At 33.1% G+C, this 22891-nt stretch overlaps 1 protein-coding gene across 7 annotated transcripts in view; it reads right to left on the minus strand.

The window, feature by feature from the left end:
- Positions 1-9833: 9833 nt before the first annotated feature.
- The window catches only part of LOC143240652 (SRSF protein kinase 1-like), a 72231-nt gene continuing 59173 nt past the window's right edge, over positions 9834-22891 (minus strand). For all 7 annotated transcript variants that reach the window (XM_076483424.1, XM_076483426.1, XM_076483422.1 and 4 more), the window contains one exon: positions 9834-11132. In XM_076483424.1, the coding sequence (XP_076339539.1) occupies positions 10948-11132 (185 nt within the window). In that variant the 3' untranslated portion in view covers positions 9834-10947. The remainder of the gene's footprint in view (positions 11133-22891) is intronic.

The following is a 22891-nucleotide window of genomic DNA, read 5'->3' on the forward strand; positions in this document are numbered from 1 at the left end:
CATAACACTTCACACTCTGAAAAGTAGATAAAAAAAGAAAGAGCGTTGTACCATACTTGTAGCGACCGATGTATGAAATGTTAAACATTATACAACAAATGTTATTGAAAATAAAAAATAACTTACCACTCTCGTATTATGTTTTTTATTGTTTGTTTTATAAAACGTTTGCGCTTTACGATAAAGCAGTAAGTAGTATATTAATTTTACATAATAATTATAATTATGTACGTAGAATTGCCTAGATAACGTACCAAAAGTTTTTTGTTTAACGAAAACTCCACAATGAACTATCTGCGCTCTATCCGTTATGGAATATCAAACCCCGAATTATAACATTAGAAACGCGCAAATTTACCGCTGACTCACATGAGAATATTAAAAGCTAAATGCACTCTGAATTTAATTAGGTGTTGTGCGTATTCGAAAGACTCATTACACAACGAATTTAGACCCGCATGGCCAGGTGGGTTAAGGCGTGCGACTCGTAATCTGATGGTCGCGGGTTCGCATCCCTGTCGCACCAAACATGCTTGCCTTTTCAGCCGTGGGGGCGTTATAATGTTACAGTAAATCCTACTATTTATTGGTAAAAGAGTAGCCCAAGAGTTGGCGGTGGGTGATGATGACTTGCTGCTTTCACACTAGAGTTACATTGCTAAATTAGGGACGGCTAGCGCAGATAGCCCTCGAGTAGCTTTGCGCGAAATTCAAAAAAACAAACAAAAACACAACGAATATTTACTGTATATACATTGCTGGCCAAAATCTTAAGACCAATGAACACAAAGAAAAAATATGCATTTTGCGTTGTTAGACTCAACCACTTATTTGAGTAGAGATTCGAAAGATGAAAATAAAAAAAAACTCTTTTAGCATTTAATAGGGAAAATGTATTTAGGCTAATTTCATAGTGTTCACATTTTCCCTATTAAATGCTAAAAAAGGTGTTTTTTTATTTTCCCTTTTCTTATTTTCATCTTTCGAAGCTCTACTCAAATAAGTGGTTGAGTCTAACAACGCAAAATGCATATTTTTTCTTTATGTTCATTGGCTTTAAGATTTTGGCCAGCAATGTATATTTAGTAGAAAAGGCTGATATGAGTATTTAAAACTTTTATTTAAAATAAAGTAACAACGTTTTAATTTCCTTAACCTGACGATTACCTACTAAGGTCGAAACGTTGTTACCTGTTTTATGTTTCAAGTAAAAGTTTTTAATACCCATATAAGCCGTCTCTACTATATTTATTTCAATTGGATTCACTTGGCATGGCCAGGTGGATAAGGCACTCGACTTGCAATCCTAGGGTCGTGGGTTCGAATCCCCCCTCAAACTAAACATGCACTTCCTTTCAGCGTTATAATGTTACGGTCAATCCCACTATTCGTTAGTAAAAGAGTAGCTCAAGAGTTTGCGGTGAGTGGTGATGATTAGCCGCCCTCTCTCTAGTCTAACACTGCTACATTAGGGACGGCTAGCACAGATAGTCCTCGAGTAGCTTTGCGCAAAATTCAAAGCAAACAAACCATTTGTCACCATTAATTAATATTGTGTGTGCCTGTGTATATGCACATATATATTTATACATATACTCTGTATTAAAAATATTTTGCTGATTTATAGACTTTTGAGTAAAAGTAGTCAGATATTAAATAAAACTGAAAGTGTGATTAATGGAATGAAGAAAACGTCCGTTTACAAAATTGAATGTGAATGTAATTATATATACATTGACAAAACTAAAAGAAATGTAAAAAATAAAATAAATAAACATAAGAGAATTGTTAAGAATAAAAGTGAAAATCATGCAGTAGCTGAATATACCATTCAGTGTAGAAAACCTCTTACTTGGTTTTTCTGAATGGTATAAAGGCTCAAAATATTACAGAAATTATAGACATAACGTAAGACTGTAAAAATAATTATCATATCTTAAATAAGGGTAAGAAAGACAGAAGGTATATAAATGACATGATCCTGTTAAGTTCAATATGCTGTATATATATGGTTTGCATTGATTTTGATTTTACACTACTGATGATAGCATGATTGAACGTCAAAACGTGTACTCTATCTTCAGCCTGTTGACAATCTCATAATAAAGTTTTTAAACTGTGTATTTAAAAACGTTGGTCGCTTTATTGTTTTAATTATTTGTATTTAGACAAGCCTCTCAAATGTAAATCTTTTAATAATATTCCATTTTGTTCATTTGAAAACAATACATTTTGTAACGATTATACAGTATTCGTATTCAGAAACTCCATCAATGAGTATAAATCATGACTTTTAAGTTGACAATCTGTTAAATATGCAACCATTTAAAAAGGTTAAGAAGAAAAGAAAGAAAAAGAATATAGAATCTAAACGTTTCACAAAGTGTTCCTAGAGATGTCCAATTGATCACGATTACTCTACTGACATTATTGTTATATTGGCCTAAAAGTTTGATATTCAGGTGTGTCATGTGTTTTCTACTTGTTTTAGAGATATCAACATTTTTGAAAATTTTAGTTTATTTTATGTATATGCAGTTGTAGCATAAACACCTGGTTCTGGAAGTAGTTGCCATCTCCTAGTTGCTTTGTCTCTCTGTTATTTATAGCAGGTAATGCCTATTCTGCCTGAGAGGATATTATAATAACATACAGCACCCACGTTTAAATAACTTACATCGTAATATTATTTTCCGGCGTAGTTGACGTTGACTATATGTGGTAGCCGAAATGCTGTGAGAGAACAAAGAAAACGAGTTTACCTGTTAATTTAGTCACGCTTTCTACAACAGTTCTACTAGAAGATCGTGAAATGAAAATCGCTGTGTTTAGTTCAACAGAAATCCGTTCCGAGAAAAAGAAATATATGGAGCTAAACACACTCCAGTAGAGCCAACTATGATCCCAATTTCCCAGATCCACACACTTGGTTTACTATTTGCTTGTCATAACAAAGAGTTCGCACATTTGTATATCTTTCTCCAGATTCATTACTTCACACTTATTGAATATCGGTCACCAAGCATAAAATACTCCTCTTATTTCTTGGTTGAATCTGCTATTATTTTCGAATTTACTTGTCTGATACTCGTTGAGAAATCGGTTTTACCTTAAAAGACCTCAAAAGTACATACAAAATATCTCAACATCTTTTTTCTTCAATAGTGTCATAATGGATCTTCAATTTCTCAAACTAAATAAGCTTAAGCTTATTGATACATACTTTTGAATATACCATGTTTCTGGTTTCCGTTCGAAACATCATTTTTAGTTTCTAGTTATAGTTGAAATTTCACTAATTTCTCGGCCTGGCATGGCCAAGCGTGTTAAGGCACTCGACTCGTAATCTGAAGGTGGCGGATTCGAATCCCCCTTGCGCCAAACATGCTCGCCCTTTCAGTCGGGGGGGGTGTTATAATGTGACGGTCAGTCCCACTATTCGTTGGTAAAAGAGTAGCCCAAGAGTTGGCGGTGGGTGGTGATGACTAGCTGCCTTCCCTCTAGTCTTACACTGCTAAATTAGGGACGGCTAGCACAGATAGCCCCCGAGTAGCTTTGTGCGAAATTCCAAAACAAACAAACACTAATTTCTGTTTGGGAAAAAATAACGAAGTTGCCACTTTCGTGAGAGGCTTATAACATTTGCGTTTCCAATATTATTAGCCAGTTAGTTATGTTTAAAAGTGTGTGAAATGATCATTCAAAGTTAATTTTTAATTAACTGCTCTTTCTATATAATTTTCACCTCTGAGTTGAGTATTACATATAAAGTTGCCACACCATATGTCTTACTTATTTCATTTTTTTCTTCATTTACCGTCAAATTTGTAAGACATTGTGTGGTTATTCTATTAGTAGTAAAGTTGCCACCTCACGCTGATTGGCTGCTTCAAAGAAGGAGAGAGGAGATGATGTTAAAAGAACTGATAAATAAATTTTTGGAAACTAATTGTTAAATTTTAATTTCTAATATGATATTTTGAAATAGTCAAACACTTTTGAAACTATAAAAAATGGTGTTTTCATCCAAGATTTTTAAACATTTAACTGTTTTCAATTGTTAATGTCAACCTCCCTCCCTCTAGTAGCTCAGCGATACATGTCTGAAGACTTATAACGCTAAACTCCTGGTTTCGGTGGTGAGAATATTACAGATAGCCAGTTTGCGAAGCTCTGTGCGTAACAATAGGCCCGACATGGTCAGGTGGTTAAGTCACTCGACTCGTAATCCGAGGGTCGCGGGTTTGAATCCCCTTCAGACCAAACATGCTCTTCCTTTCAGCGTTATAATGGTACAGTCAATCCCACTATTCATTGGTAAAAGAGTAGCCTAAGATTTGAAAGTTGGTGGTGATGACTAGCTGCCTTCCCTCGAGTCTTACACTACTAAATTACGGACGGCTAGCGCAAACAGGCCTCGAGTAGCTTGCGCGAAATTCCAAACAAACCAAAGTCAACAACAAAAAAATAATATTAAAAGGACAGGCGTAGACATAGCAGTGTCGTCCATTTTAGCATATAGGATATAAAGAACGATGTAGGCCTAAGTTCAAAACAAGCCTCCATTACTTTATTATTAAAGGTAAATATAACTAAATATATTTGCGAAATTCAAAAAACAAGCAAACAATGTATCCTAATTATGTATTAATAAATTACCATGTATCACGCAAGGGTGGTTTAACTCATAAATGATTGGTCATATTTACTAGGCTTCTCATGTTATTCGAGCAGGTTATATTCGCCAGTGACACAGTAGCATGTTTGTGGACTTATACTGCTAGGATCCGGGTTTTACTACTCGTGGTGGGCAGAGCACAAATAGCCCTTTGTGTATCTCGGTGCTTAACAACAACCTAAGAATGTCAATTTATCTTTAACTTAAGACGTAACTTTGTTAACTAAATTTATTCGAGTAACAAATAACTACACACATCAATTCGTTACTTCGTCTGCAACTTATAGTATAATTTTAACACACACAACCAAAATTCTTACGAAATAAATTGTTCCTATTGGTATTATAAAGAACATAAGAAACCAAAAGTTCCGAGAAACAATTAGATTATAAGAGAGTAAGTGATTTTGTGAGGTATTTCTTTCAAATTTCATTTAGTAAATCTTCAGCGATACATGAATTACCATACTTTAATTTTCATTAACAAGATACCATACATTGTTCATTTTCTGTCGTTGCCTTTTCGAGATATAAGTTATATGTATTATATATAACTCTTGTTGTTTGTTTTAGAATATCCACGCAAAACCACTCAAGGGTTAACCGTGAATAGCCATTTCCTATTTTCAGCTCTCTTTATTTATATGTGTACGACTTTTTTAGAAGTCCGATTACTGAAAAACTCAAAAACATGACGTTTATTACAAATATTTAGGATCTTTGACGCATTGGATAATATCTTTTTTTGGGGATAACCAAACTTTAGATGGTTTATGAATTGATCGTTGTTTGGTCAAGTGACCTGGGAAGATCAGGCACACCTAGACCTCAACCTCCCTACTTAGCTTTCGGTTTATTCGTGAGTGTCTTGGACAAAGCCCACATTACTTCTTTATGAATTTATGACTCCTGTTTGGGCGCCCTTTTAACTCCTTCCACCCACTTTCATGAACATTCCTTTTAACGTATTGCGCAAACCAAGTGCATTTAACTCACCTTTAAACCACAGTGTTAAAACTTATCATTTTTGTAAAAACGTTTCTTATGGTTAAAGGCGGTTAAAATGATTAAATTAACTTTTCAAATTTAATAGATTGAGTTAGAAATTAATTAAAGAAGATAGCAAAAACTTAGATGTTGTCGAATCTTTACCTGTATGTAATTTTAAGAACATACGGTTCCGGAGGGGAGGGCGTGATAAGTCTACGGATTTACAACGCTAAAATCCTGGGTTCAGTTTCCCACGATGGACACGCCAGATAGTCTAGATAGTTAGTGAAACTTCGTTAAAAACACACACATAAAAATATATGAGCGAGAGGAAAGATGTTATAATATGTCAGCTACATTACATCTGTCTTATCCATCTGACCTTTCGCCTAATATCAGAGCAAATCAGATATGCAGAAGTATATTTACATACAAGTAAAATTTGTTATTTCCATACCTACAAGTGTGATTAATGTTAGTTTCCACTCAGATGCTTTCGTTTATTGTTTTGCGGTAGTAGAATTCAAGTTGTGGAGTTAATTTCATATCACAGTATTAAAAGTGAATCTCATAAACATCCAACACGTATTGAGTGATTTTTGTTGTAACTCTTCATTTATCACATAAACATTCTGGTTCAAGAGGTGTTCTTTTACTGCTACTTTTCACAACTTAACGCCATACTCAGCAAAGAAAGGTAATATTTCAGTTTACTTCACAAACCGAGAAATAAAAAGACAAAATGTACAAAGTTAAGGACTTGAAATTTAAGCATACGGGTTTGAATGTAAGTTCGAATACATCACCACTTGGAAAGAACAGTTAAAGAGCATTAGTATTGCTTGTCTTCATTCTGTAGTTCTTGTGACGTCATGATTTTATCTCATATTTCGCAGTCATGATATCATTTCAAAATAAATATATACATACACTTAGACTACGCCAGGAAGTTCATACAGTTTTATGATGTACGTTGTGAATAGATAAAATGTAAGATGATGTTTTTTCTTCACTACCTTAAGACAGATATCACATAAAAGCTTTTTGAAAGAAATCAGTCACCAGTTCTTATGTTAACAACATATTTAAGTTAATCTTTCGCAGTTTGTTACGTAATGTTCAATCAAACCTCACAGCAGGTTCATACAAGATTATTAAGACACAACACACGGTGTGGTGGCTATTTCGTCTATAACTGGTATATTCCCATCAATACTAAAAACGATTAAAGGAAATGTGCTATACAAAACTGTATACTTATTTTTTAATCCTCCGGTAAGTTTAGGAGGCTTACAAAGCTAATATCCGGATTTCGATTTCTCGCGGTATACACAGCAAATAGGTTAATGTGGTTTTTTCCTAAAAAAACATATTCTTGATGTGTCCAATTATTGTTCAACATTTATTATTAAATATGCATTTTTTCTCTTTTCCACCATTTTTAAAAGTGACCTCTGGATAATCCGAGGGTCACGGTTTTGAATTCCCGCCACACCAACCATGCTTTTCCTTTCAGCGTTATAACGCCCCCACGCCTGAAAGGGTGAGCATGTTTGGCGCGACGGGGATGCGAACCCGCGATCTGCAGATTTCGAGTCTCACGCCTTAACACGCTTGGCCATGCCGGGCCAGAATATCTACATGAATAATTTTCGTTTCCTTTCTGAACGTATTGCTATAATATCACTTAAAAATTGTATTTCGCAAATATAGTGCTTTTTATAATACAATATGTCTTAAAGGAAAATAATCTGCTACGTTTTAAAATATAAATATATTACAAAGTTGATTAAAATCGCAGCTTCTGTCGTACAGATTTTCATTGTGGAAGTTGTCCCCCTTTTTTATTAGTATACTCTATTTGCATACAAAACAATTTGCAGTTTAATAATAATATTTAATTATTAAAGCATTTAAAAAATCCATTTACAATAATCATAAACTTAAGAAATTCTAAGTATTCAAAGATCACTGGTATCCAGATACCTTAAATCACTGCTACTCTATTATTATTATTGCCTTTTTCAGCAAGTCATTTCAAAGACAATAGATATGAATAATTGTATTTCATTCATAATCCATATAATAAAAAGTCCAACCAATTCTAGCTTTTAGCATTTACTTATGATGAAAATGTCTTTGAAGCACTGACAGTTCATAGTGCTCATTCAAGATTTCCTTTACACGACTCGTTCTTAATTAAGCAGTTGAATCACATTCACCTTTGTTCAATACAAATATTCTGCCTAAATCATATATGAAAGGTGGTTTGACAGTTGTCAGCTTAATGCATTTTTCTACGCTATTTTAGCGCAAAGCTATATAATGGACTATCCACGCTCTGTTTAATGCGGGGAATCGAACCGCACAGTTTATCATTGCAAGTCCTAGGCTTGCCGCTAATCCACCAGGGGCTTATATATTCTAAGGTCTCTGAAAAAAAAATGCAAAATTGGAGTTTCTGAAGTCATGAAAACTGTATGCAGTTGTCTTTAACACTAAAGTCTGGTGAATTTGTATAACTTACTATGAACATGAACAAAAACAAACTTCATGAATATAATAATTATTGTGTTAATAGTATTAAACAAAAAATACTTATGATACCTTGAATGAAGATCTAAGGAAGGACAAGTAAAATATTATACATAGCTTCAAGGTAAAAATATTAACATCACGAAATGCCCCATAGATATTTCAGCCCTACAAAAGACCTAAAATAGTTTATCACAGCATTCCAGTTCGTTTCAATTGTTTGGGATTAATGTTGTAATCGCTGCAGGTTTTTCAGGTAAAAGAAGAGCTTATCATAACAATAATAAAGCATTAAAGCCCCTGTCTACAATTACGTATCTGTATGTTTTTTGCTAGAGTATACTAAAGATTTGGAAGTTATCCATCTAATTTTGTTTTAATTTGGTGTAAAACTAGTAATGTTCTGGTGGAGTAGATATTAAATACTCAAATATTGTCTGTTTGTATCATAATACATTTGATAATTATCGATCCATCTCAGAATAAAGAATAGCATTACCAGTTTTAGTCGCAACTGTTTATCTTGAGTTTATACGATTGATTAATTCCAGAAGACACTTTATAAATTTCAGGTTTTTGTTGCAACTTCACAATAGCAATGTCTTACAGAGGGCTAGTTATTACTGTATTATATTGAACATGATCTTTGTTTTTTTCGAATGTATACGTCACGTATACTAACAATACATGGGGGTCACAAGGTCTTTATTTACCTTAGGGCATATTTATTTTTAACCATATGCCTAGTTTGAAATCTTCTTGCGATTATCATTTCATTTGTAATTTCTTTACAAATATGTTTTGTGCATGGAATTGTCTTTGGAAGGCAATTAAGAAACAATTTACAGTAAAAATTATAAATGCTTTTGGTTTACAAGTATTACATAAAATTAAGAATTCCATAAGTGAAAACAATTTATATTTCTACCCACCTTTTAGCGATAATAGCTTAATTTATAGGCAGAATGGAAACTAAAAACTGAATATGAGAGAAAAGTAAAATTTTACTTTAGCATCTTTTCAAACTTGGCATGTTAAATATAATACAGTGGAGCGCCATTAAACCGCGGACCAGTAAACCGCGAAATCGCTTAAGCCGCTGTAGCAAGTCTTGTGAGCGAGGATTACCGCGGCTCACCGCTAATTTAAGAACGTGTAAAATCGCGGATTACGAATTTAATCCTGGCTTTATAACTTCAAGGAGATATTTAAAAAGGATTTGCTTTAATTTGGGAAATAAATAAAATATATTACAATAGAAATCGACCGTTAATCTACCTTATCCGCTCTCTATGTCAGCTTTATGGAGGCCGCCATTGTTACCGAATCACACCTCTTCATACATTAAAGTTAATCCGCGGTAAATCCGTGAAAAAAGTGATAAATAATTAAAGTATTATTTTTAATTCGATAATCGATATAATGATCACGCAATGGCCCGGATGAGTCTCCTCAGCGGAGCTGTTGGCGACTTCGGCTTTTCAGTCACAAAAGTTTAAGCCGCGGACCACTTAAGCCGCGGTTAAGCAAGTCGACCCCCCAAATACCGCAGTTTAACGGCGCTCCACTGTATCTACAAGTGCTGCAAGACTGCAGAAACATTTCAAAAATAATTTCCATCAAAATACAATTTTACCTAAATACAAGGTTTATTGAGCTTCTTAAAAAGATTATTATACATCTACTTTTTCTGTACATCATAAATTGTCACAAATTTATTCTAAATTAGATTCCCAATTTGCCACTGAAGAAGAAAGGTTCACCTTTTGAAAATGCTTGTAAATTACCATGATTTAAAATTACTTTTCAGTTAATATATCATTTTCCTATCTCTTCCAGTTACTTACTTGTAAATAATCATATTTTTGTTCCCAAATTAAAATCATATTTCATTTCTTACTGTTATTAGCAATTTTGCTAAACCAACCTTCCTTCTGAGTTTGGCTTATATTCCCACTTATTATGCTTCTTGTTTCAATTAAATCACAATAAAAGATTTTTACAAAATAAGACCAAACCAGAAAAAAAACTAGTAAATATCTATTTTTTATTGGTAAAGTGCAGTTTATTTTTTACATTAATTTATATTATATGGAAAATAAGTACTTAACATCTGGACTCAGAAGGACTCAAACAGAACTGGTAAAATTTTCAAGAAATATTTTATTAAAAAGGGAACAATTTTCAAAGGTACCAGAAACATATCTTAATTTAAAACCCCAAATTTTTCTTTCTTGAGATACTATTCTCACAGTTTAGCTGGCTAAATATTTAGTAAACACAGAATATAACAAATATACTTAAACAGATATACATACACACACATATATATATATATATATATATAAAACATCAGATGTTTCAGGGATATTTTTAACCTAATGGTGCTAAATGTTATATTTTTTGTTATGTTAATATTGAATGTCAAGAGACACAACATTATCAGATAATAAGGAGAAAAAAAGATCACTGTCATTCAGTGCATTGGATAACACACAAATATTTACTTGCTGTTTAAAGAGTTCAAGCACTTCACTAACCAGGAAGAAGTTTTTAAACACATTATTTTTGGGATCCAGCATAAATGAGCCATAAGACACAGCTATGAAACACTGTGTTCAGTCTAAGACAAAAATTCCAGAGGTTTAAACACTGATTGGCTGGCTAAATGCAGGGAGTATCCACAGAAGTAAACAAAAGCTCTTCAGATTAGAAGATTAAAAAAACACTACATGGACTGGTAATCACGAGTTCAACCATGGGTGGTTCAAAGAATCACTGGCCCTGGCTCGGAGGTTTGGATCAAAGGTTAACATTGGTGCCAAGAAATCTGTAAATGCTTGAGCTTCGGAGGGATCCCACTCATACTTTTCGGTCAAAACATGTACAAGCCCCCATGGTTTCAACCTAGTGATGTGCCTGAGTTCACCTGAAAGAGAGAAACAACTTTCACAAGCAATTTTCATGCACAGTGTCCTTAAATTACATGTAACATATAGTAAAATGTTAATTATTTATATTGTGGAACGAGTTTCACAGATTTTTATCTCAATTAAAAAAAAATTGATTAAGCTAATCTTACAAAACAACACCACACCATATGTTAATCATACTTATAACTATGTTTAAAAAAGAAAATCCTTAAGAATAGAACATTTAAATTGAAAAAATGCTTTCTAGATTACATGAGAGGTAATTTTTTGAGTAATTACTTTTGTTTACAAATATCATTATTTATGATTAATACTTCTGACAGAAAAAATATTCTTTATAAAGCAATTTTTTATGTATCTTTATGCTGCTTGTTTTCCAATTATTTATTAAATAAAAGTTTTTTTTTTGTCTTTGAGTTTCATGCAAAGCTGCATGAGGACTATCTGTACTGGCTATCCCTAATTTAGCAGTTTAAAATTAGAGGGAAGGCAGCTAGTCATTACCACCAGCTCTTGGGCTACTCTTTTACCAATGAATAGTGGGATTGACGTTACATAATAATGCCCCCACAGCTGGCAAAACGAGCATGTTTGGCATGACATGGATTTGAACCAACAACCCTCAGATTACGAGTCAAGTGCATTCACCACCTGGCCATGCTGGGCCTATTAAATAAAAAAAGGTCCAATATTTCTTAAACCAGTTGAAAATATCAGTATTATACACCGTCTTTTTTTTATATTTACTCACTCACTCACACACACATATTTTGACCAAAAATTCTTATATAAGTGTTTATATTCATAAACAAAAAATATGGTACAAGTTAAACAGTTAAAAGCATCATTTAAATCTATGTACTCTGTGACAATATTACAAGCTTGGTTGTTTAATAATATTTCTGGACATGTCATGTTGTGTTTAGTTACAAGTTTTGAAATGCATATTAAATTGTTCTGTAATAAGTGTTATGAGGACAAAGATTTGATTCATTCAGTGTTCTGACTAAAAGGAATAACAACACCAGCTTAGGAGAGAATGACATAGAATTTCTGTGGACATTCCCAGTTATTTACATGCTTATGACAAAATGATTCAGAAATTTATTAAACCAAAAACTCATAAAAATAATTTGTTTGTTTTAAATTTTCACTTGAAGCTATACAAGAGCTATCTGTACTAGCCATCTATAATTTAGCAGTTAAACACAGGAGGATGGCAACCAGTCATCATCATCCACAGTCAAGTTTCGGGTTGCTCTTTTACCAACAAATAGTGGGATTAATTGTCACTTATAATGCCTACACAGCTGAAAAGGTGAACATGTTTGATGGGACAGGGATTTGAAATAGCAACATTCAGAGTGTGAATCAATTACTCCTAACCACCTTGCCATGCTGGGCCACATATAAATAGAGAGTTAGCTTATATTTAGCATGTAACTACTGTTTAGATTTAACAATAAACACGACAACTGCAAATTCCCACAAAGTATAACACACATGATTTAATGTGTAATAAATTTAGCTTATATTTAGCATTTAGCTACTGCTTAGCACTTAAAATTAAGTAATCTAACTACAAAATCCCACAAAGTATAACCTGAGTCAGAAAATAAGACTAGTTGAGATTATCATTATTTTGAGTGAAACTTAAGAAAGACATTCTTTTGAACTGTGCAATATAAAATAAGTGAATTTGTGTAATTTAATTATTTGTATTTTTTAAATAAATTGTTATTTTTATTTGCGAGTAAATTTGTTGGTTATAGGTAAAAATAAAATAATGCAGTCGAAAATCAGGTATGTAAAAACATACAACTTATTTACAATTCTTTACAGGTGTCAAATAATCACACACTATGAACTAAAATTTTTTGGTTCACATAAATACATAATAAAAATCAGAGCCAGTAATAATGTGAAATATTACATCTCTCTTTTTAGGTAACATAACATAATGTTTTAGGACAATAAGGGCCATCTGTGCTTTCTTAGCTGTTATATTCTTTAATCTAAACTATCAAATCAATTTTTAAACAAATAAATAAAAATATTAAGCCAGCCCTTATCATTTATGTAGTTATCAAGCTTTATCTTAAACTCACCTAAATTTAATACCTTCAAAACAACCAAAGGCAATCCTGTTAGAAAAATAAAACTATGCTTTAGCTGAAGATGACTCTTACCTTGCCAAACTTTATTCTCATGTCCTTTAGTGCCTACTATTGTCATTGTTAAGTATATAAAAGGATATGCATTAACACTACAAACTCCCTTTACAGTCTTAAATACCTCAGTCAAATCCCCTCTAACTCTTTATTTTTTTGAAGATAAAATAATTTCAGAGATCTTAATTGCCCTCATATAACAACTCCTCCATCTTAGACACCATATTCCCATATTCAATGCCCTTTAAAAATTAAGAAGACCAAGATTAAACACAATATTCCAAATGTGGCTTCACCAGTGACTTGTATAATGAAATTATAACATCTTTAGACTTGTGTTCAACATTTTATTGATACAACTTAAAATACTATTAGTGTATGCTACACTTTTTTTAAGAAATGAAAATTCAGGGTTTTAATGAGATCCATTTTTTTTCTCTACAGTTTAATCTAAAATATATAGAAGGGCATTCCATTCAATACTCATGTATAAATACATGATGGAATTAGTATGCAGTTCAACTACTATATCTTAAAAAGTTAGTATTTTTGTTTATAACAGCAAATACATAGATAAAGATATAATGAATTTGACAAATTAATAGCACACTTTTTCCTTGTCTGACATTTCCTTTCAAAATCAAGATTTATTTAATATCCCAAAAGAAAAACTTCTTCCTTTTAACACTGTTTACAAGTATTTTCTTTAACCCTATAAGAGCAGTGTTGGTCCACTGAACTGAGACAGTGTCTTTTAAGCTATGTACACTATAACTATTAATTTACTATGTGTATTTATGCAGAATTTGTTAAGTTTTTACAAACTATCAAAAACTGTTATATGAAGAAAATCGTGTCATTTAATAAAGTACTTTTACTGAAGAATTGTATGTAAATTTCCAACACCTTTACTGAGTGGAAGATGATTTTTATGCAAAGAATAAAAATATTTCTTTTCATTTCATAATTTTTTCAAGTTTCAGTTGCAAAACCTTGAATATGTTCTAGCTGAATAGTTCTTTGTAGTAACATTTTATTTTCTCTCTTATTTCTCTAGCTTAATAGCATTCTTGACTTTTGAGTCTGCAGAGAAATCATTAATGAACAGATTATGAAATTTTTCAAATATGAAATGAGTGATACCATTGTTTTCTTCTATAGTGTTAATAACAAATTTCCAAATTATTTATCTTTACAGTTTCAACTTCTAATCTTTCTACATCTGTTTTCTTTCATGGTTTTATTGCAGTACTTTGTACTCATTGAGTAGTAATCCTCATGGCAGCAGTGAATGACATGCAAAGTCATTAGCCTTTTCCAACAGATTGTAATATGAAAAACTGACATATTTACATGTGCATAGTTAAACATGATTTTCTCTTTGACTTGTGAATTTTTTTATTTTAATGAAGTTTTGTTAAGCTAACTTGAGAAGCTTCTAATACTTCCATTTGATTAACTTTTGGTTTTTGTTAAAAGGCTGATATACATATGGCAATAAATACAAAATATATTTAATTAAAAAACAGGAATATCTCATTTTGTGAGATAATCAGAAAGAGTACATTCAACAGTGACAGTAAACTTAGTTTTTAATAGTACTATATGCATATATAGTAAGATAAACATATACATATATATGTGAGTGTGTGGACATAAGGATTCTTCTCCTATAAGCTTCTGCAACTTGTTAGTGATAAATGTTGACAATAAATGAGCAGTAGGCACTCCACATGTTTTTAAAATAACATAGATATATTTGAAACAAATAGGCAAATATTCTTTACACTATGGAAATCACAGTTATATCTTAAACACTATACCATTCTCTTCTTGTTGTCAAAAGTCAACTTAGGCCAATTCAGTTGAGAAGCTGAACTATTTTTCTATTACATATATATATATATTTTACAATAGTATCCATCCACACATGATTCACTTGAGCTGTTGCATGAGTTACTGCAGTTGTATTAGGTGGGTTCAATTACTTTAGAATACCCTTTGACAAAATAACTTATTCTTCTTAGCTCTTTCAAAATTGCTAATCTCACTCTGACATATCAACCATTAGGCCTTTCACTCCAGTGGTAGTTAACTTTATGTTTAAATTTTCTATGTCCAATTTTCTCTTTTGTGTTACTTTTCTGCTCTTTCTTCCTGTTTGTCTTGTTAACATTATTTATACATCTATCACTTAGACCATCTAGAAATCTCCATAGCTTCAATATAAATGGATTTCACACAATGTTTGATAACCTCAAAATCAGTGAATTACAAACGCAAAATAACTTAATTAATAATACTACCTGCACTAAATAGTCTTATATCTGACATAATCACATCTTCAAAATTAATATTTACAAAATTTTTCACTATATAAAAAAACTGTAGTTCCTTTGAAGGCTTCAGTGTGGAATCTGTAGTTCTGAATGTATGATATTCACCTCATATTCCTTGCACTGTTGATTTTGAACGTCTAAATGTAAGCAAGTGGATGATGGTCTGTCTGGCTGATAAATTTCTTCCCGTGTAGAAAGTTCTGGAACTTCCAAATGGCAAATATGCTAGACAGAAATTCTCATTCAACCATGGAATAGTTCTTCTCACTACTTAACATCTGTTTACTCATGTATATTAATGTAAACAGTCTATGTTCATGTTCTTGTAAGAGTACTGCCACAATGTCTAAAACATCAGACTGAACAATGAATGGTTTGTTGAAGATTGGCATTTTTAGAATCAGCAAACTTCCCAACATGTTCTTTAATTTAAAGCCAGAACAGCTTTCAAAGTTTCTTTAGGTTAGTCTTCCCATCTTGCAGTGTGTATGTAGGTCATCCATATCGTGCTTGATGCTGGTGGTGTTGCACAACATACACCTTTTCATGAGGATAAATGTTGCTGCTCAACTGACCAACCCAAATGGCATCTACTTAAATTGGGTAACATCCATCTAGTGTCAAAAATGCTGTCTTCTCTTTAGATTTCATCATCTGCCAATAACCTTCACTGAGGTTCATCTTTGAAAAGAACCTGGCCCCATCCAGTTTTACCATGATAGCCTCTGGACTGGCCAGAGGTTTGGAGTCAAACTATATCACGAGATTCAGTTGTTGAAAGTCTATGCAGAAGTGGTTTGAACCATTTCTCTTCTTCGTAATTACGGCTGGCGAACAGTACACTGAATTTGATGAATCAATGATTCCAGCTTTCAACATTGCCTGAAATTCCGCATTTATGAAGTCCCTCATTATGTAGGGCATTTGATAGAGTTTCAATTTGACTGAATTCCTAGTTGTGGTCTCAATCCTGTGTTGCAGAAGGTTTGTCCTGGTCTATAGGTGAAGATATCTGTGTACTGGCAGAGTATGTCTCATAGCGTTTTTGCTTGCCAGTCAATTTCTTACTGATATTGACATTTTTATATGTCTCATCTCCATCTAGTAGTCTTAGATCTAGTACGTCTTCATCTTCCTAAACAAAATCACTGCTTTCTGGTCCTGCATCCATAATGGCCACACCTGTAACATCCACCTTTGTTTCAATAGCTTCACCCATTAGCATCTTCTTCTCTCCCAAAACACTTTTTCAAAAGATTGGCATAGTAGATCTAGGTATTCACATTCATCCTGTAGTTCATTCTGTTGAGTACTTTTGTACTTCAAAAGGTCTTTTCCACTGCAGGGCAAGTTTATTGTGGTCTGTGGGCATCAGAACTAAGACCTTCTGTCTGGCCTTGAAACATCTATTCTTGGCCTAAAAAAAACACCTGGCTGCCTTGAGCTGCATACACGCTCTGTTGAGGAAGTTGCTAAGTTGTTTCCTCCAGTTGGTTTCTGAAGTTCAACAAATACTCTTTTAATGCATGCATCGGACCTTATACTGTTCTTACATACAGTAATGTGAAGAATGTAAATCCTATATTTGCTTGCAGGGCTTCTCAATAAGCAAATCATACTACCTATAAATAACCTGTCCCAGTTTTATGGTCTCTTTTGACACATTTTCTTTAACCTCCTCTTTAAAACTCCATTGATTCACTCACAAGGCCCATTACATCTAGAATTGTATGGGGATGACAAAGAGCTGTTCAGTTCTGATGAGTCTGCACACTTTTTGCATCAGTTCTGAAGTAAACTGGATTTCCCTGTCACTTGGAATTTTTCTCAGAAAGCCTACTTTGCAAAATACCTCCAAGAGAGCTTCTACTACTACTCTATCCCTCTGTCTTTGCAAATGCTATGACTTCTGGATTACATGTTGTATAGTTTACTACTATCAGTACATGCTAGTTGCCCTTGCCAGAAACAGGTACTAAAGGTCAACTCAAGACCACAGTTATTCTACTGAATGGTTATTCTATGTGAGTCATCTCTCCCAATGGCACCTTAGTTAACTTCCCTCTAAGTATTGTTTTGGCAGGCGACACATGACATGTAGAATTTACTATCATTTTCTATGTCTCCCAGCTAATGGAAGATATTGGTAATTCTGTGTGCTGACTTTTATGGTACTAAGTATCCTCACACAATTGATTCATGAGTCAACCTTATCACTTGAGTCCAGTATTCACTTAGTACTATGATTTGTTTAGCTTCCCCAGTATAACTGCCTTGAAGATCCTATATATCACTCTCTTCCACCCCTCTATTCTATAAGTATATTTTCCTTTATCTTGTGCTTGACCTTCTTCTGTGCTTCCTTCAATTCCTGCAAAACTACATCTGGGATGTCACCTTTTGACACTTTCAGGGACTTGTTTACTCCTCTTTTTTTGAGTTCTGGTAGTGAATGCAGATGCTTCATCAGTTTTCTTTCCATCTAATTCTCCAAATTTCTACTACCTGGTATATTTTCAATCACCAAGTCATATATTGATGCCTTCCTACACACAGTCTCAAGGTCTTCTATATAGTATGGAGTATCCATCTTTATTTCTACTATAGAAAAGTTCCACACTGTTCCATCAATTAGCATACACAGATGTGCTTTCCCATCGTCTGGCCATCAGATAATACTAGACAGGTCTTCACTGCTGTACTACTGCCCCCAGTGTTTCATAGAACATTTACTTTCTTGTCCACAACATATCATCCATTCACTTACTGGCATGTTGTGATTTGGTATCATCTCTTTATGTATCTCACATGCTCCAAGCACTACTGATGCTACTGATTTATTTGCTAACTTAAGCTGAACATTAGTCATACCCTGATCAATCACAGAATTGGCACTTCCCACTTGTGATGAATATGTTTTCTTGATTGTGTTTCTTCTGGCAGTAGCAGCTATAATGTCATTTACTCTTTTCTGGTTTCTTACCAGCACTATCTTTGTAAACAGCTCCAGCTGCTTTATGTTGATATTTCTGCTGTTGTTTGTTTGTAATGGATTTGTACTCCTTTGAAAGGTGTCCAATTTTATAACAAACATAGCATCCCTTCTCCATCCTGTCTATTAACCTTCTGTCACCTTTAGTAGATTCTTGGTTCAGGTCAGCCATTACTGGTTTCAAATTAAACTGTATAATTTTTAACTTGCCAATTATACTCCCTCCATACACTTCCATATACTGTGCTGCCAGCTTGATCATCTCGTCTATGTCTTTTGGTGCTCTATCCTTCAGGAACAGTGATATGTCAGTTGAACACACTAATCATGAACTGTTCACATACTAATAGATCTGTCAGTTCTTCAAAATTGTTGTTACACATGGTCTTATCAGTCCATCTTGTGTAGTATCATTGTAGACATGCCACAAACTGAAGTACAGTTTCTTCAGTTTGAGGTTTGACTTCTCTGAACTTCTGGTAAAAATCTTCTTCAGTAAGTTCATATCATTTGAGTAAAGACACTTTTAATTTTTCATAGTCCATGGCATCTTCTGACATCATGCCTGCACATACATGTATGCCTCTCCTGTGAGAAGTGGGCTGAGAAAGGTTGTCCAGTTGCCTTTGTTCCAGTTCTGACTTTGGGTGAATCTTTCCAGGAAAGCATTCATGCCATCTTTTTCTTAATCAAATATGGGATGCATGGGCTAGCTGGCCATAATTCCTTCATCATTCTTGGGTCCTTCTTCATTTAGTTGGGCGAGTTTTGCAATTTCAATTTGTGCTTTTATTCTCTTCTCTCTCCTTTTCTTCTTTTTCTCTTTGTGCTCTTATCTAGTCTTTCCTTTCTCTCATTTTCTTCTTTTTAAGTTTTCTCTTTTCCTTTCTTCTTTTAGTTTTTTTTCCTCTCTTTTCTGTCAAGTTATTGTTGTTGTAACAAATTATCATAGTTTGCTGTCTTTAACTCAAGATGATTGCCTCTTTTTTATTCATTTACAAAAACTCTTTTGGTATGGTTATATAATGTGATTGTAATCTTCACTCTATTTATGCTTTTTACTATTTACAGTTGTGTGTATATAGCCCTAATTATTTCCACTTTTGTTCATTTTTCTTCTACTACCATTTGCCATTGTATAATCCTGGATGTGATTTGCAAAGGTCAGTAACTTAGTTTTTTTTTTTTTGGGGTTGAGGATTTTTCTACAGTAGGTGTCTGTGACTTGTTGGTGATAAATTCAAACAATGAATGAACATCAAGCATTCCACTTGTTTTTTGTTTACAAGTCTATCACTTAGGCCTTCTAGGAATTTCCATAGCCTTGATATCAATGGATTGCACAGATGTTTGATACCCTTGACACCAATGAATTACAAACACAAAAAAGTTAATTAATAATATTACCTACACCAAAAAGTATTTTACATCCAACTCATAGGCCTTACTGAGTTTCACAACGACTGCCCAAACATTATCTATGCAGCTTTGACACAAATATTTCTAGTTTGCTAAGTTATGTATGAATAGGTTTTTTAGGAGATTCTGTTAACTGTTTGGAGCAACAATATGATGATCACACAATAATGAATTCCTACTAACTGAATCCTCTGCTTGTAAAAAATTAAGTGTTATTATGTTTCATGTAGAAAAGAGTCTGCTTTTCCAACTGATTATAAGCATGTTCATGAACCTTGTAAAGTTGATTAGAAAACATCCTCTCAAGTCAGAAAGAGAGAAAGAAGAGGAGCTTCTCTGGTACGTTTGATAACCTATTATTATCTCAGCAAATTAAGCAGATAAAATTAAGAAGTAGAGAAATCATGGTTCAGATTTGTCATGTAGCACAATAAAATAAATATTGAGACTTTTAAATTTATTTTTTGAAATTAAAAACTAAAACTTAAATTCTAAACTATATTTTCTTGCCAACTCTATAAATATAATTTGATAATAGAGTTGTTTAATTAGATTTTGAATGTAACAGTATAAAAGGTTGACATGGACTTGCAAAACACCTGCACTTAAAGTGTTTTAATAAATTTAAAATTTTAAAGCAAGAAAAAGTTTCCAACTATAACTACCCCTTACTACTCATGTATTCATCCAATATTTTCTTAAACATAGTTAAATTTTCTGTTTTCATGACCCCTAAAGGCAGCTCAATCTAAAAGCCAACCACAATTTGTAAAGTAATATTGTATAAACAGTATACAGCTCCTATGTTGCTACAATTTGAACTTACAACCCCTTATCCTATTGTTTTCATTCCTAAACACAAAAAAAAGTTGGTAAATTTATATTATCAATATCCTTAATGATCCTAAACACCTCAAGCAAATCCCCTTTAACTCTTCTCTTCAGTTTAGAGATTTGAGTATCTCCTCTAAAGATAACTTCACCATCATACATACCATCATGGTAGCTCTTCTCCGAACCTCTCCAATAATTGAATGCCCTTCTTGAAGAAGAGAGCCCCAAACTGTACATAATACTCTAAATGAGGTCTCATAAGTAATCTATACAGTGAAATAATAACATCCCTTGTCTTGTATTCATTATCTCTATAAATGCTACACAAAATCCTATCAGCCGTATTGCTAGCTACAATACACTGTTTATGTTACTAAAGTGATTTTTTAAATTACAACACCAATATCTTTTGCTTCAACCACAACATTTAATGTATTCCCATTTAAATTGTAAAATAATTGAATTGTGAAAATTTACATGCATCACCTTACACATTTTGGATAGTTAAACATCATCTGCTAAGTACTGGCCTAATACATCAAATAATCTAAATCTCCCTGTACATCTGCATCATCTTTGATACAGTTAGCAATTTCAAAAATCCTAATGTTATCTGTAAATTTAAATATTCGGTTAGTCATTCCACAGTCAATATCATTAATATAAATCACAAATGGCAAAGGACCCAGCACAGAGCTCTGAGGCACATTCCTAGTAACTGTGATCCAGTCAGATCTAATTCCATTTATTGTTATTCTCTGCTTTCTTGTTTACAGCCATTTTTTTATACAATTTATAACATTTCTCCTACACCAGAGGTTCCCAACCTTTTGGCACTCACGACATGAAAATGTAATTGATGAAATAAAATTAATGTTATCCCAAGCTACTTCTAACAAGGCTATGCGACTCCCCTGCCAAGGCTTCGCGACCCCCTGGTGGGGCACGACCCACCGGTTGGGAACCCCTGCCCTACACTTACACATTTAATTTTTGAAATAAGTTCTTTGCAAGGCATTTTATCAAATAATTTCTGTAAATCAAAATAAATCAAATCCACAGTATTTTCTTCCTCAACTCTTGCAGTAATGCCCTTATAGAATGTCAAAAGATTTGTTAAACAAGATTTTACCTTAGTGAAACTATGTTGGCTCTCTGACTTTGTATCAAACTGTTTTATTTGACTCTACAATGCATCTTAAATCACATTCTCCAAAACATTTCCACTTACTGATGTAAGTGCCTATAATTGCCTGGACGATGTATATCATCTTCTTTAAACATTGGACTAACATTAGCCAACTTCTAACTTTCTAATAATTTTCCACTATTCAATGATCTACAAAAGTATTAGCTGTTGGTTTGCAAAAAAAAAATAAATAAATATATACACCTTTAAAACTCTAAGATCAAAGTTGTCTGTTTCGAGACAGTTATCAATTTTTAGGTTTCCCAATTTTTCTCTTACAATTTGAGAACTTAAAATGATATCTTTTGCATAAATATTTTCCCCATACATGAAACACCCTGACTGAGGAGTAACTCTTCTATCTTCTTTTGTAAAAACTGAAGACAACATATAATTTAATAAATTCACCATCTCATAATCTTCTGAGATTAGCTCCCCATTATTATTTTTAAAAGCTCAAACCCCACCCTGACATTTTGCTTATCCATCATATACTGAAAGAATTCCTTACTGTTTGATATAACTCTCTCAGCCAATCCTCTTTCATATACAGTTTTTGCCCTTTTAAATGTTTATTCTTAATATAATCCCATAAACATTTACTAAACTATATTGTCTTGTTCTGCTATGTTGCCCATTTTTTGTGTAGGGAATACATACGTTCTGTATGCATATTATTTTTCCCTAAAAGCTTCCCACATCTGTCCAAGAACCTGTCCCAACTCCTTATTCCAATCCACAGAAGCCAGTTCATGTCTCATTCCATCAAAAGTAGCATTTCCCAAACTTTAGAACCAGGGTATCATTCTTT

Source organism: Tachypleus tridentatus, chromosome 13 (assembly GCF_004210375.1).
Source record: "Tachypleus tridentatus isolate NWPU-2018 chromosome 13, ASM421037v1, whole genome shotgun sequence".
NCBI lineage: Eukaryota > Metazoa > Arthropoda > Merostomata > Xiphosura > Limulidae > Tachypleus > Tachypleus tridentatus.